Genomic DNA, 14,496 nt, shown 5'->3' on the forward strand with positions numbered 1-14,496 from the left:
GCCTATGAATGTTATTACTTAGTTAAGTTTATATTTGAATCTTAAGTTTTTGTTCGGGGTTCTTCCATTTTTGCTCAGAGGTACTAATTCATTTGGATTTTACAACATATCTTTTGTCCTGTTTTAAGTGTTCAGCCTGAGCAGACAATACAATAAAGCAGCTTATTAATAATATTTACTTTAAAGAAGTCTACCTTCTCACCTAGCTTTAGATTTTGATTAGGTGTATTTGAAATCCCTCCATTTGTTGGCATTTAATAACAGTAGAGAAGTTCAGTAAATACGCAGTCTCTGACTGACCTTGCTGCATTGGTACAAAACTGTGAATAAAGCTGGCTAGTGTTCCATCAACAAGTCCTTAGGGAGGATTTCTCTTATTAACAAGGAAAACAAAGACAGCGTGTGTGAATTTGAATGTACTTTGTGTTATAAATCAGTCCTTTAAATATTCATTCTAGCTTTGTTACGTGTTGAGATGTTTGTAACTTCTGTTTTCATGTCTTTCTTCAGTCACTTCATGGCCCACGTGGCTTATTTCTCCTTTCTGCCTTCTCAAGTGGCTCGTGTCATTTCTTTTCTCCTGGTGTTTGCATATTGCTTTTCTCTATTGTGGGGTTTTTTTTTGTTTTCTGGGTTAAGTTTATTTTCCTTTAATTTCTACACATTCAAATTAGTGTGATGCTTAATAATATTGCCCTATTTTCAGATGATCCAAATTGTAGAGTATAGGGACATGATGGAAAAGTCGATGTGAATTTCTGAAAAGATTAAAGGGATTTTGATCTGGATCTGCAATAGCTGTGTCACAGTGACATTAGGAAAGCATCTAAAAATACCACAGAATCTTCCTAAAACTGTCATCACATTGCATGTCTAGGATCTAGGATAACCTAGGATCTTAAAATCTTCATTACAATGTTTTGGCAGTTGTACAGGTACAGTAACAATATCACCTCCTTTTATTGGCTTACACAGTTAGTAGCTATGCAGTGAGATAGCAGTGCTATTAGAGACTTTTAAAAGCTTAACCTGGAAAGTATGAATGTTGAAGCTAATGATTTGCAAAGATTTTACTAATTACAGGAGTCAGCCATATCATGTCGTTTTAAATCCTGAAACACAGCCAGTGAACCTCATCAGTTTCTCTCTTTAGGGAAATGGACATTCCAGCATTAAAAATGTATTTTTATTGCAGAGAAAGAGTATGTAGAAGGGAAAGAACTGTGGTAGCTATATGCATTGCACAGCTCTATCCTTGGTTTCCTGAATCCATTATACATAATCCTTTATCTTTAATTAAGTCCTGGTTTTCTTTTATTAAGAAAGTGCTCCAGGGCATTATTGTATTGTTGTATTTTTAACATGTGCTTTTTAACATAAAAGGAAATAAATGGAAAGTTCTGTCAGTCTTTTTCAGCGCTACTTCACAAAAGCTTCCCCTAGAAAAGTTTCACTGTGAAAAACTGTGTCACTTACCCACCTGGGTAAGTTATCTTCAGTACCTTTCATCTGTCAGAAAGATCTGGAAAAAAATAGGAGTCTGAGTAGCACAATTTGAGTTGTAAATTGCTAGGGCTGGAAAATATGGCATTGGCTTCGTGACTGATGTTTATTTTTGGCTTGAAGAATTTATATATTTATTTCAATTGACGAGAGCAGTTGAGTAGGAAGTGTCATCTAAGGAGCAAGGTGGGTACTTTACCCTCAGACAAGACCTTTATCAACAAAAATCCCTCAAATTCAAATGAATAGAGCACAGAGGGCAGCTCTTGTCATGCTTGTTATCTTTACTGCTACACTGAGGTCACCACAGCTTATTTAAACACAAAGAAGTCAGCAAGGCTCAGATAGTTGTAGATTTACATGGCTTGCAAATGGAAGGAAGACTTCATCCAACACATGGCAACATCAATGAGGTTAATCCCCAAGGATTAACTTTTGGCAATGAAGGCAGATCCTCCCTTCTCCTCTCTGTATTTGGTGGAGAGACAGCAGTTCTTGCAATGGATAATTTACAGCATTATTGTTGGTTCTCGGCCTCAGCTCTTATCTTGTTGTAGGTCTCTGTACAAATCAGATAGAATGGAAGTGCTTAGGGTCTTTGGAAGCTGGAGGAATCATTCCTTACACAATGGCTTTATGCTCACTTTCTTGAGAAGGTATCATGATTTTTTAGATTACTTCAGTTGGCGATAAGAAATGACCCTGAACTTTTTTGAGGAACTTTATTAATTCTGGCTGCGAAGCATCTTGTCTGCGATGCTGGTAGAGGTTTCATGATGAATTCAAGATGTAATGGTCAGATGGGTGTTGTAATTTTCTTCTCCACATGCTCATTTCAGTCAAGAGTTTCCGATAACTCCATTGTGAGAAAACTAGACAATAATCTGTGCTCTCAGGCCCATATTTTGTCCTCTGGGGTAACTATGTGGATAGAGGGAGGCTTCACACGGGCTGTCTAGCCCTTGCTGTGTCTTGAGGACTGACAGTAGTCCATCAGCTTCACCAAAACACTAATGCAAAGATAACATTACACTGAGATGTGCACTACAGAATTGAGATTCGAGTTTACATTGTGTATGTAAACTATCAATTTGGACTCATTTACACCTGATTTTGTCTAATCTATTAATCAGTAAATGTCACTGTGTAAGCCAAGGTTTTAAATGCTCTTATATAATGTATGTAAATAATTATTCAGTGTACCCGTTCATGTAAATGTCAGCAGAAGCCCAACATTAACACTAGATTGCACTATAAATGCATTCATTAAGATGGCAGAACATTGCTATGCAAATCCCGTGCTCTCTTAAACTGTCATTAGGAGGCATGCTGCACAAAATGCAATTTGAAGAATGACGTGACATTACCATTCATTTATTCAAATATGAGCGATACATTTTGGTGTACCTCCGTGGAAAAAATACTTAATAACACTATTCAGCCAGTAGACCTCCTAGTAAATCAATGGTTAGGATATGTTTCACATTTGGAAAAATAGAAAAATCTTTTAATAAATCATCATTTATTTGAGGTGAGCTAAGATGTGCAGGTTATTATTATTAGCACGTGTGTGTTTTAATGCTGAACTAAATCCACAATTAACATCAGCAAAACTGAGGGCAGAAGATGGAGTTTGGATTACAAAATACACACAGATGCAGTCACTACCTCATTAGCTTTTATCTGTCTGTACTGATTCTGGGCTTGCATCAAGTGTTTTTAGTTCCAGCTCTGGAGCAACACAGGGAGTGAAGGAAGAGTGCTCATTTTGGTTCTGCTGTCCACTCTGGTGCTGGTGCTGCTGCATCGTTCCCTCCTCACTCAGCATCTCAGGGCTGCAGGATCCCATATACCTGCAGGTTGTCTTCAGAAACAGCTTGGAGGTGCGTCAGCAGCTTTCGGGTCTCTGCTCAGAGGGTCAGCAGTGCTGCCAGAAATAGCAGTTCTGTATCCTCCTGATTAACACAGTTTCCTTGGCATCTGAATTTACCTTCACTAGGTTTCAAAGTATGCGTAATGTGCCTGGAACTGTGGCAGGTGACTGATTGAGGTGTGTACAAACTAGGCCAAGAAAGTGGCAGCAACCTTGAGTGGGGCAGAGATCAATGCTCTGGGCGTACAGCTGCTTTGCGATCTCATTAGAGCCTTCAGAAGAGAGTGCAGCAATTAGAAGCACAACACCACCTCTATTTTATGTGGATTAAGGGCTGCGTGTTGCAGAAGTAACGGGTTGAAATAGTGTCACATTATAGGTAGGATGTGCCCCAAAGCTTCATTACGATTGGCAGCAGAGTGAAAAATTGTAATGGCATTGTGAATACAGCAGTGTCCTTCAGACCTCTCTGGTGGAAAACATGATACATAAAATAATTGACTCTCAGCCTCCCGCCACTACTTTACTCTGTGTAACAGTCACAATTGTTCTTAAAAATGCTTGTTAGGGAACTTATTATGCAGAAGGCTGAGAAATGGATGAGTCTTCCTGAGCTCAGCACAGTGGGAGCTGTACATGCTTCCCTCTGCTCCCTGCACTGATGCTCACCTACAGTTTTCATGCTGTCCTGGACTGTGCCTCCCTTTCTGCAGGCAGTGTTGCTTGCAGCGACCTGTTCAGCATCAACTGATGCCTACAGGACACTCTGATGTGAATACAAACTCTTTGTTTGCCTGCTCTGGTTTCAGAGCATTTGGCTCTGAAAACCTTTGATGATTTAAAAAGCAGTTCTCTTGCCTGCCTCTTCCTTCTTTCAGCTCAGCCAGCGTTTCACAGCAAATACAAGGGGTATTACTTGTGGTGCAGAATGTGTGGGAATGTTTAGGATTGCCATTTTTATTTTATTTTTTTCATCCTGGAAAGAACATTTATTTACTGAGGTATGTTTTGCAGGCTGGGATAAAGGCAGGAATACTGGATGTTGTCTGCTGGGTGGGCCATAAGGACCCTTCCTGATTTCTCACCTTCTTCAAGGATGTGATTTATAGGTGGGCACGTAGGCTGCACCTACAGTCTTTTTCTTTTTTAACTGGTTTATTCTAGGGTTTCCCTGGCTATTGAGCAGCCTTTGGGCAGATTATCATTCTCCAAATTCAGGAGATGATTGATTGAGGGTCAGCAGGGATCAGGAGCCATTCTTTGAAGATGTATAACAGATCCCACTGAAACCTGCATTTCAGCACTTTGAAGCTATGGGTTTAAGTGCCTGCCTCACCTAGGCATGTGTTAATATGTGACTAATAAATGCAAATGAGTTAAGAATTCACGAGAGCTTCCCTGTGCTCCTGCTGTTCCCAGCAGTGCTTGCAGCCCTGCCTCGCTGCCTGCCCTCAGGCCCGCTGATCACTTGATTTGTATCGCATGGTGCTTCCACAGAGAAAATCAGTATCCAGCTGCTTTTCTGGTAGCAACAGATATATCTCTCTGTTTTAATATCTACAGCACGCTACCCACCACGGGCAAAATTAGAATGTGTTTCAGCTTGAAGATAAGCAAGGAAATCTCCTCATCTCTCTTTTGCTCTCTCTCAGAAGAGAAAAAAAAAAGTAAAATATATCTATTTGTTTTTCCCCAACTAATTACAACAGCTCAGTTTAAGTGGAAAGATAATGCATTCTCTGGAGAAAGCGTGGATGGTAATGAAAACCTCTAACCTTTACAACCAAAAAAATAAACCATTGTAACAGTGAGTAAGATGTTGGCAGGTGGATGAAGCCGTGTCCTGAGGGTTTGTAGGAGATGCTAGGTTTTAATAGCTGGCTTTGTTTTCCTCCATTTAAGGATCAGTTCTTCAGAGCAGTGTCGGGTCTGTGGCCCTGCACTCAGCACCACCCGTGTGGCTCCCGTACACTGTGGGATGCTCAGGATGTGTGGTGAAGGCTGAGCCCCAGGCTGCTTGTTTCCCTTCACAAAGATCTAGTGCTACCATTTTCTAACAGTTGCTTGGTTTTGATCCTCTTATATCCATCCTGCTATAGTCTCTGGTCCAGGCAAACCGTTATCAAGGTCAGGCAGAGCTGGTTACATCCAGTTGCTTGTGTGAAGAAAGAAACCCAGCCCACGTTTCAGTAGGAAACGCCTCTGGGTTAGTTCATGCTTGTGAAACTTGGTGCTCTTTTCAGTATGTCTGGTTTAATGCTCAAGTCTGGTTTTGTGTTTCATATCAGAAGTTTGAGATTTAGTAAATAAAAAAAAATAAAAATAAAAAAATTTTACATCTGTTTTTTAGTAATTACTATTAATTTTACCTTGCAAGCAGGACTGTCAACCATGACAGGGCTGATCATTGAGCTTTCAGTAAAGGCAGTTCTGCTGCCTCCCAGATGCTGCTGAGTCGTTAAGGACCTTGTTGCACAGGCCCTTAAGACTCATGTTCTGGGTGTCACGTTTCTCTCATGGCCAGTTGTTGGCAGTACAAGCAGAAGGAATAACACCTACCCAAAGAGATGTATATATGCAGCATGACCCTTGCTTTGCATCCACCACAAGGATACATAACAAGCACTCCCAGGACTGTACCATGGTTCTCCCTGCAGTGGAAGGACTATGGGTCCCTGTGCAGCTCAGCATTAGCTTGGTGAGGATGAGATGGCATTTGAAAGTGACCACTGCCTTCCTCTTGCAGCTTAGACTCCTTTCTGTATGGCCTTCACGCACTGTTCAAAGGGGACTTCCGGATAGCGGCAAAGGATGAGTGGGTCTTTGCAGACATGGATCTGCTGCATAAGGTGGTGGCCCCAGCGATCCGCATGTCTCTGAAGCTCCATCAGGTAGGGTCTCTGTTTGTATTTAACTTTTACTCTTGCATTAGTGGGGGTACCAAAATGATGGGTTCTAGCTTGAAAACAAGCGCAATAAATTGGTTCAATAAACTATTTATAAAAAATCAATAAATTGATTGAGCTAATTTCATCATTAATTTATCAGCCCTTTTGTGATGGGCAGTACCTGACTAACACTTCCACATGTTGTTGGAAGTCACTGCTGAGGGGTTGTGGTTCTAAGGGTTGGTGTCACTGCTGTGTTTGATTATGCTCTGCTATTTCTGACCCCATTCTGTTTCCACTTGCAAAAATCCAGCACACCTCCAGTTAAGTCACTCCAGTTACTTCAGTTCAACCCTTGTATAACTTGGAATTGATTTTATTCTTTCTCTGGTGTATTATTTAGCATCATATGCTTTGCTAGTGTGTGGTATTTATAATTGTTGTGAATGTAACTGAAGTGGAACTGCCACAAAGTAACCTATCAGAATTGGGCAAAATAATTTTGTATCTGTAGTCACTGGAAGTGTAACAGTTGAAAAAGTAATGTGATATTGTGGTAACTGATGATGGATTCATAGTCAGTGATTTTGTTGTGGTTTTATATGGATGAAAAAACAAACGCTGTGGAACACCACAGGTAATTTTTATCTCCCTCCAGCTTACCCAAGAGCTCTGCTTCCCATGGATTTCACTTTATAACTTGTCAGTGGATAAGCTCTCATTCTCTCTTCGTCTGGTGGAGGTGTGAGATCAGAACAGGTTACACTAGAATAAAAATTGTACCTTTCTGTATTATTGTTGTTCTGCCTGAAACACATGCTGTGTCAAATGGCAGTCATGTAAAAGCAGGGAGTAGAGTTCATAGAGTCATAGAATCCTTAGAGTTGGAAGGGACCTCTAAAGGCCATGCAGTCCAACTTCCCTGCAATGAACAGGGACATGCACAGCGAGATAAGTGACTCAGGGCCTGATCCAGCCATGCCTTGAAAGTCTCCAAGGACAGGATAACCATCATATCTTTGGGCAACCTGTTTCAGTGCCTCACCACCATCACTGTGAAAGACTTTTACCTCAGGTCTAACCTAAATCTACCCTCTTTAAGCTTGAAACCATTTCCCCTTGTTCTGTCACAACAGAACCTGCTAAAGAATCTGTCCCTTTCTTTCCTGAAGTTCCCCTTAAATAGTGAAAGGCCACTATCAGGTCATTTTGGAGCCCTCCAACAGCTGCATGCCTCTTCTGTACTGAGGACTCCACATCTGGAAGCAATACTCCAGGTGAGGCCTCACCAGTACAGAGTAGAGGGGCAGGGTCATCTCCCTTGCCCTGCTGGCCATGCTTCTTTTGATGCAGCCCATGATACGGTTGGCTTTTTGGGCTGTGAGGGCATATGGCTGGCTCATGTTCAGCTTCCCATCCACCAGGGCTCTCAGGTCTTTTTTGGAAGGGCTGTGTTCAATCCTTTCATCCCCCAGCTTGTATTGGTAATGGATGTTGCCTCAACCCAGATGCAAGACTATGCACTTGGCACTGTTGGCACTGTCCACAAACAAACAAAACAACCTAGGATTTTGTTTCTTTTCAATAGTTTTTATATTTTCATAAATAGACGTGACCTTTTGAGTACTATTTCTTGTACTACCAGGACCAGTTCACTTGCCCGGATGAATATGAGGACCCAGCAGTATTGTATGAAGCAATCCAATCTTTTGAAGAAAAGGTTGTTATCTGCCATGAAGGGGACCCAGCCTGGCGCAGTGCTGTCCTCTCCAACAGAGAAGAGCTGCTGACCCTGAGGCATGTGGTAGATGAAGGAGCAGATGAATATAAAGTTATCATGCTTCACAAAAGCTACTTGAGCTTCAAGGTTATCAAGGTATACAATCTGTCTTTCTGCAGTAATTTAGGGCTGTAGTTACAAATACAACTTCTGAGTAATCTGGCTAAAAGGAGGGGGTTTATCATAGCTGTCAGAGAAGGGATTAGAGGCTGGGGGAGAGTTCTGTTCATTTCACTTTTCCGCCCTTATATTTGTTCATCACAAATAACATCCTGGGCTTATCTAGGGAGTAATTGCTCAGGAGGTTTATCAAACCTGCTGGTACAAAGATATGACTTCCTGGCCCACGCTGTTTTTTCACCTACGTGTAGGTCAACAAGGAGTGTGTCAGAGGGCTGTGGGCTGGGCAGCAGCAGGAGCTAATCTTCTTGCGCAATCGTAACCCGGAGAGAGGGAGCATCCAGAACAACAAACAGGTCTTGAGGAACTTAATTAATTCTTCGTGCGATCAGCCACTGGGATATCCAATGTATGTTTCCCCTTTAACCACCTCGTACCTTGGGACTCACAGCCAACTGAGGAACATATGGGGGGGACCAGTCAGTTTGGACAACATTAAAAAGTGGTTCAGATCCAAATGGTTAAGGTAGGTGTTAAATTTTGGTCTTGCAGTTATACACCCTGTAGTCTTAGTTCTGCTGTATTTTTCCATTAAGAGAGTAATCACATATTGTTATCTGTCCGTAAAACAATCGCACACTACTCAGAATGTAATAAAACAGCCCTACAGATATGACTGAAAGCAAATGCATTAACTTATTCTTGCCTTTTAATGAAAATTTTCTATGTTTGTCAAGACTTGTTATCAAGTCACTTAGAATTACAAACATTTCCCTTTTTGGGGGAAATTTTACTCTCTATGCCCCATAATGAAGTTGTATTTTCTGTTCTGTAATGAGAAAGCATAATTATACATTGTGAGGATACCTGACATTGGTAGCACAAGTTCTCTATGCATTTAGACTGACTGATGTGTTTGTTCATGCAAGCAGGATGCGTAAGGACTGCCATGCAGCTCACCATGACAGAGGCAACATTGAAGAAGCAGATACTGGAGGAGGCTCTGGCAGCAACTCCACAGGTAACTCAAGCCAGAGCAGCAGCTCACAGCACACCAGAGATGGAACCCCTCAGCTGCAGCCTTCATCACAAGAGGCCCATCAGCATGCAGGTATTTGCACAATTTACTTATCTTTTTCTGTAGTTTTCTCACCAGGGGCCGCATGAGCAGATACTTTCAGGGCTCTCATGTATCCACTGGAAAACTTAATTTTAGAAAGACCAGTGTTTGGCTTTCCTAGTGACCAAGCATGTGTAGATGTCTTCCTGACACAGTTCCAGGTATTTACTGCAAGAGCATAAAGCAGATGTGTTTCAAATGGCTCACCAGAGATTTCACTGTCAGGCTACTTCATGTCTAATTTTTGGACTGGGAAATACTGCTTACAGTATGAGAAATTCAGATGGAGGGAGTCCGCATACGATTCCCATTCACTTTACCCAGTGAGGCTGTGCTTACTATGTATTGGGAACAGCTGAACGGAGAAGTATGCAAAAATCTTAATTATCTTAGAAGGAGCGCGACAATTTATTGTGGGAATTAGTCTGGCTGTTCATTAGTGCATGTGGAGAATAAACAAATAGCAAGTGACTTAGTATGCCAATAGAACAGTTATCAGGAGAAAATTAAATGTTGCCAATCATTCTGTCAGTTAACAGCTGAACCCTTTTTGTATTAAATTATGGATTCAAAAGTGCTTCAGATGTGTTCACAATGTGGAACTGCTGGCCTTTGCATTGGGAATGCCCATTAAACTTGCCAGTTGGGTGACTGGGAGACCTTCCCTAAGGGGCAGGGATTTGCTGAAAGGTCAAATTAATTGACTTTACATTACAAGTTGTGGTATTACCGTGTCAGTTAAGGTGGAAAACTAGAGGGGTCTAACACCTGTTTGTTTCTTGTTAAATCATTTTGACCCGTCATTAAAAATAATGGATGGGACCAGAGAAATTCTTTCTGTGAATATGTGTCATGTCATAAGGACAGAATAACTACTGCTTTTAATTAAGTCTAGCTTTAGAGCAATCCCCACGTGCATACTTATAACTTGACACTGCAGTAATCAGAATGGCAAATTTAATTGTGAAGTAATGATCCCGAGCATGCCATGCAATAATGAAAACTAATTGTGAGTTGTTTAAAAGGATGTGTTGGGTACCTAGAAAACCACAGTCAAGAGCAGTCACTCTTAATTAAGAAAAGCTACCTGGCTTTCAGGTACAATGAAGAAATGTACAACAAATGCAAGGAAATGGAAAACAGCAAATGTACACCAGAATCCAGTCCTGAAAGGCAGGACTGCAGGTAAATAGAGTAACAAGTGTCTACACAAGTAACAAGATAGATTCTCCATGACAGCAAATGTTGGATGCGATGACAGGGATTAATGGTGCCAGGCAGTTGTTTGTTCCAGGAAGGTCTTCTGCCCATGTTACATAGCATGGCAGCAATCCCTTCTAATCTCACAACGCATGAACTGAGTGCATTTCATGCTTTAGTATTTCATATTTCATGTTGTGGCCCAGTGCCACTGAGCCTGCAGAATGTGTTTGAAGCCCTATTTAAAAGCGCAACAAAAATGGGGAGCATTGGGAACGTGTGGGGTTCTATTCCAAAGCATCCTTATTTCCTGATGCAGTTTGTAGAACAGCCTTTGTTTCCTAATTGCTTTCAGCGACAGAGTTATTTTTGTGCAGATCCGGGTGGTCCCCTGCCCAGTGCTCTAACCACTGCATTTGGGATGAGCACTGAACGCTTTTTGGACAGCGGTCAGCTTGGAAGCGTAAATCACAAACAGATGTTTGGCCACATGAGCCCCTGCACAAACACACGCACCGCAGCCCCTCTGTTCCAATCCGTGCTTTTCATTTTAAAAGGTAACTAACTTAGTACAATGACCATCAGATGTAGAAACCACAGCACTTGCTTAAGGAAACCCTTGATCCTTAAAAGCCCGCAGCTTACAGCCGGTGTCTTCCTGTTGGTCACAGACGCAGGCAGAGCTGCAATGAGAGCCATGTGCATCTGTCCCACAGCTTGCAGGGACCGCGGGGCTTCCATTGCCAGGGATGCTGCTCCACATGTCATCTCAGAGATTGTTTTTTTTATTGCTCTAACAGTAGAAATAATGATACGTTGTAAACGGGGATGGAAAGGGTTCCGGTGCTTGCCAAACCACCAAGGATTTAGACCAGCTGAATGGCTGCAGAGAGGTTACGGCCAAGCTGTGCCATCTGACGCTGTGCCAGGGTGCCTCAATTCTCTTTGCTTCAAAATCTGAAAAACTGGGCTAACGATCCCAGCCTTGGAAGGCCGACCTGTGGGTGTAAGATGGCTGAAGAGTGTAATTAGCTTGGGTGTGGAATTCTGTGTCACTGGAACCCTTGAATTCAACAATGTTAGTTTACAGAGACAGTGTGAGATGTGTGCTGCTTTGTGCTGCAGCACCTCAGTGTTTGGAGGGGTTCCAGGGCTTCCCTCCCCTCTATAATTCTGGTATTATTACCACCAACCTGGAAATGCCTGCCAGACTTGCTTCTGCTTTGGTGGGTCTCAACAGGTTTTCTCCCTTTAGTCCTTTACCCACAGCTATATCTAGAAAATCCAATTGCAGGCTCATATTAGTGTCTGGAGTTTCCTGGAAAGGAAAAGCCATGCAAGCCCTCACATGACTGGCTGTTGGCTGCCTAAGCCTGGGTTGGTCTGTCTGCAGCAGCAACAAACTCTGTGGGGAGCTGTGGTGCCAACCTGCTGCGCCACCTGCAGAGCGCCTGGCTGCAGTGTGCCCGCTGGGTTCATAGGCCTATAAGCTGGTTTACTTTTCATTCTGTGCCTGTTTGTATATATGCAAGCATAGGAAATACAAAAATGCTTTGTTTGCATTACAAAAGTTGTTGATGTAAATATTTTAAGGATTGTGAGGAGAAGGTATACGTATAGGAAGACAGAAGTTGCACAGGCAGCAGAATAGTTTACATGCTCTGTGTACAACAGCGGTTGCACTGAGATGCTGCACAGGATGCGACAAGAGATGCATGTGGGCCCTGCTTAGACCTCCAGCAGACTGTCTTGGGGTGCTCGTATCTCTTCAATCTGTGATATGCTGTAAATGTCAATCTTGCAACTTAGCTAAACTATTAGCTTTAAAAACTGCCTTGTGGATTGAATGTTGCAGACTTCCACTTGGCTGAATCCTCAAATTCTCATTTCTTATATGCAGGAATAGTTCTTTTTAATGCGGCATTGGTTTAATTCACAATTTCATGTTTTACTTCTGCAGCTAAAAGTTATACTGAGCCATTTAATCTGGGTACTCAGCATCCCCTCCTTTAGCGTGGTTATCAAGGGAGCATGGAATCACAGCAGTGCTGTGCTCAAACAAGGCTCACGGTGCAGCACAGTTCCTCTCTTCTGACCTGGTGCAGAACCACTACGGTGGAGAAAACAGGTTCCCGGGTTTAGTAACTTCTCATGCCTGTTTTGTATTCTAGGCAGCTTCTGCTGATAAATCCCACAGTAATGTGCCAACAGTAATATATGCACACAGGACATTGTCAATAGCATGGATTTCCTCAGGATGCCACTGCAGGCAGCATTTAAGTATATTTATTACTCTTTCTTTTACAGGCAGGAGGAAACACAGGAGTCAGTCTGTCCAGGCACACGCTGCTTTAAACCAAAGGCCCCCTGTTTCAAGCCACTCCGGACCAATTGCAGAAAGCCGCCAGCCGTTCATGCAGACATCTACATCTGCCCACGAGATCGCCCAAAGGCTCTCAAGCAGCCAGCTGTCGTTCCACAACTCAGCCACGTCTGTGTTTTCTCAGTCCCCTGCCGTTCCCGCTGCTGGCCAGCTGACTGTTCAGGACCGAGCTGCTGCGATGCTCAGGTCCAGTCTGGCCTCATCCACCAGCTCCACTCTCAGCCTGTTGTTTGGCAAGAGAAGTTTTTCAAGTGCTTTGGTGATCTCTGGGCTCTCAGCTGCAGATGGAGGTAACACCAGTGACACCCAGTCGTCCAGCAGCATGAACATCGCCATGGGCCCATCTGCTAGAGCAGCAAGTCAGGCAGCTCGGGTAAGGCGGAAGCCCAAACAGCAGCACTGACCATGAGCTGCTGTGCTGTTCACCTGTCAGGTCCCTGTACTGTCCTCACCACCGTTTGGTTTCTTCTTTCTCACATCCAAAAAATATTCTTTTCTAGATTTTGGTATTTAAATTTCACAGTCTCAGTTTCATTGCAATGCATTTGTGTGTACGTAAGTGATAAATTCATTAATAAGGGTAAGCTGGCTGTTCAGAACATACCTTACAATCCATAGTGGGGCAAAGTGCCTCTTTTCATGGAGACTGGAGACTCAGTTCTGTTCTATGCAGAACAGGTGATAAGTACCACCATGAGCAGACTAAGTAGCTCCTTTCCTGCTTGCTTGCCCGGGACTGCATTATCTGTATGAAAAGGAATGGCTCCCACTGAACACTGCACTTCTTCTGTTACCCATTTTGAGCTGAAATTAAATCCAGGACCTTTGGACCTTGTTTCTGAAAGGGTTAGGCAGAAAAAGTCAGTAGGAAGTATTTCCCAAAGGAAACTAAAAAGCCTTTAAAGAAACCTGCGTGCTCTGTGAATCAGCATTTTCCTACAGGAAAAACAGAACACACAAATAACTTGCAGCCTCTGTCCCAATAGGCTTCCAGTTCTGTTCCCCTCAGTTCATCTTCCCTGGAAGATTGAAGGGACAGAGCAGTGTTACTGTTTCATTGTCTCTTGAAATGTATTTATTTTACCTCAGCTGCCTTTAAGCCATGTAGTATTTGGGTACAGAGTCTCGGTAGGTCAGTGGCATTGCCTCTGTACTCAGCAGAGAGGACAATCCAGCTCATCCTTACAGCTGTCAGGAGGAAATCTTCCCCTGTGAGACTCATCAGTCTCTGTCAATTGATAGCCTTGAATGATACACCTCAAGCATTACATTTAGATGAGGTGAGTTCTGGCCACAAAGTAACTGCTTTGATTGGAAGTACTAAGGAGGTATCTTACTTATGCCTTAATACAGTACAGTTCTGGAAAGCTCTCATATCGATGGAGTTCTTACAGTGAGGTGATGGTGTGCATAACATTTGCAGGCTGGTAATTGCATTCCAGTTCTGCGGCAGAAGTTTCTTTGTGAGCTGGATTTAAGATCTGGTATATTATGCAAGCCCCAGACTAACCCGACTTCACTTCTTATAAGCTGGCCCTGCTTGAAGCAGGGGTTTGGACGGAATGACCTCCAGAAGTCCTTTTCAATCCAAAGTACTTTACAGCTCTCTATGCTTGTACATCTGCAGTA

General features: G+C 42.7%; 1 protein-coding gene across 3 annotated transcripts in view; it reads left to right on the top strand.

Moving 5' to 3' along the window:
• PCNX2 (pecanex 2) overlaps nt 1-14,496 on the top strand; it is a 133,460-nt gene that overhangs the window by 117,293 nt on the left and 1,671 nt on the right. For all 3 annotated transcript variants that reach the window (XM_015857877.2, XM_015857878.2, XM_015857879.2), the window contains 5 exons: nt 6,123-6,267; nt 7,910-8,140; nt 8,416-8,690; nt 9,097-9,275; nt 12,792-13,240. In XM_015857877.2, the coding sequence (XP_015713363.1) occupies nt 6,123-6,267; nt 7,910-8,140; nt 8,416-8,690; nt 9,097-9,275; nt 12,792-13,240 (1,279 nt within the window). The remainder of the gene's footprint in view (nt 1-6,122; nt 6,268-7,909; nt 8,141-8,415; nt 8,691-9,096; nt 9,276-12,791; nt 13,241-14,496) is intronic.

The sequence above is a fragment of the Coturnix japonica genome, chromosome 3, assembly GCF_001577835.2.
Source record: "Coturnix japonica isolate 7356 chromosome 3, Coturnix japonica 2.1, whole genome shotgun sequence".
NCBI classification, from domain to species: Eukaryota; Metazoa; Chordata; class Aves; order Galliformes; family Phasianidae; genus Coturnix; species Coturnix japonica.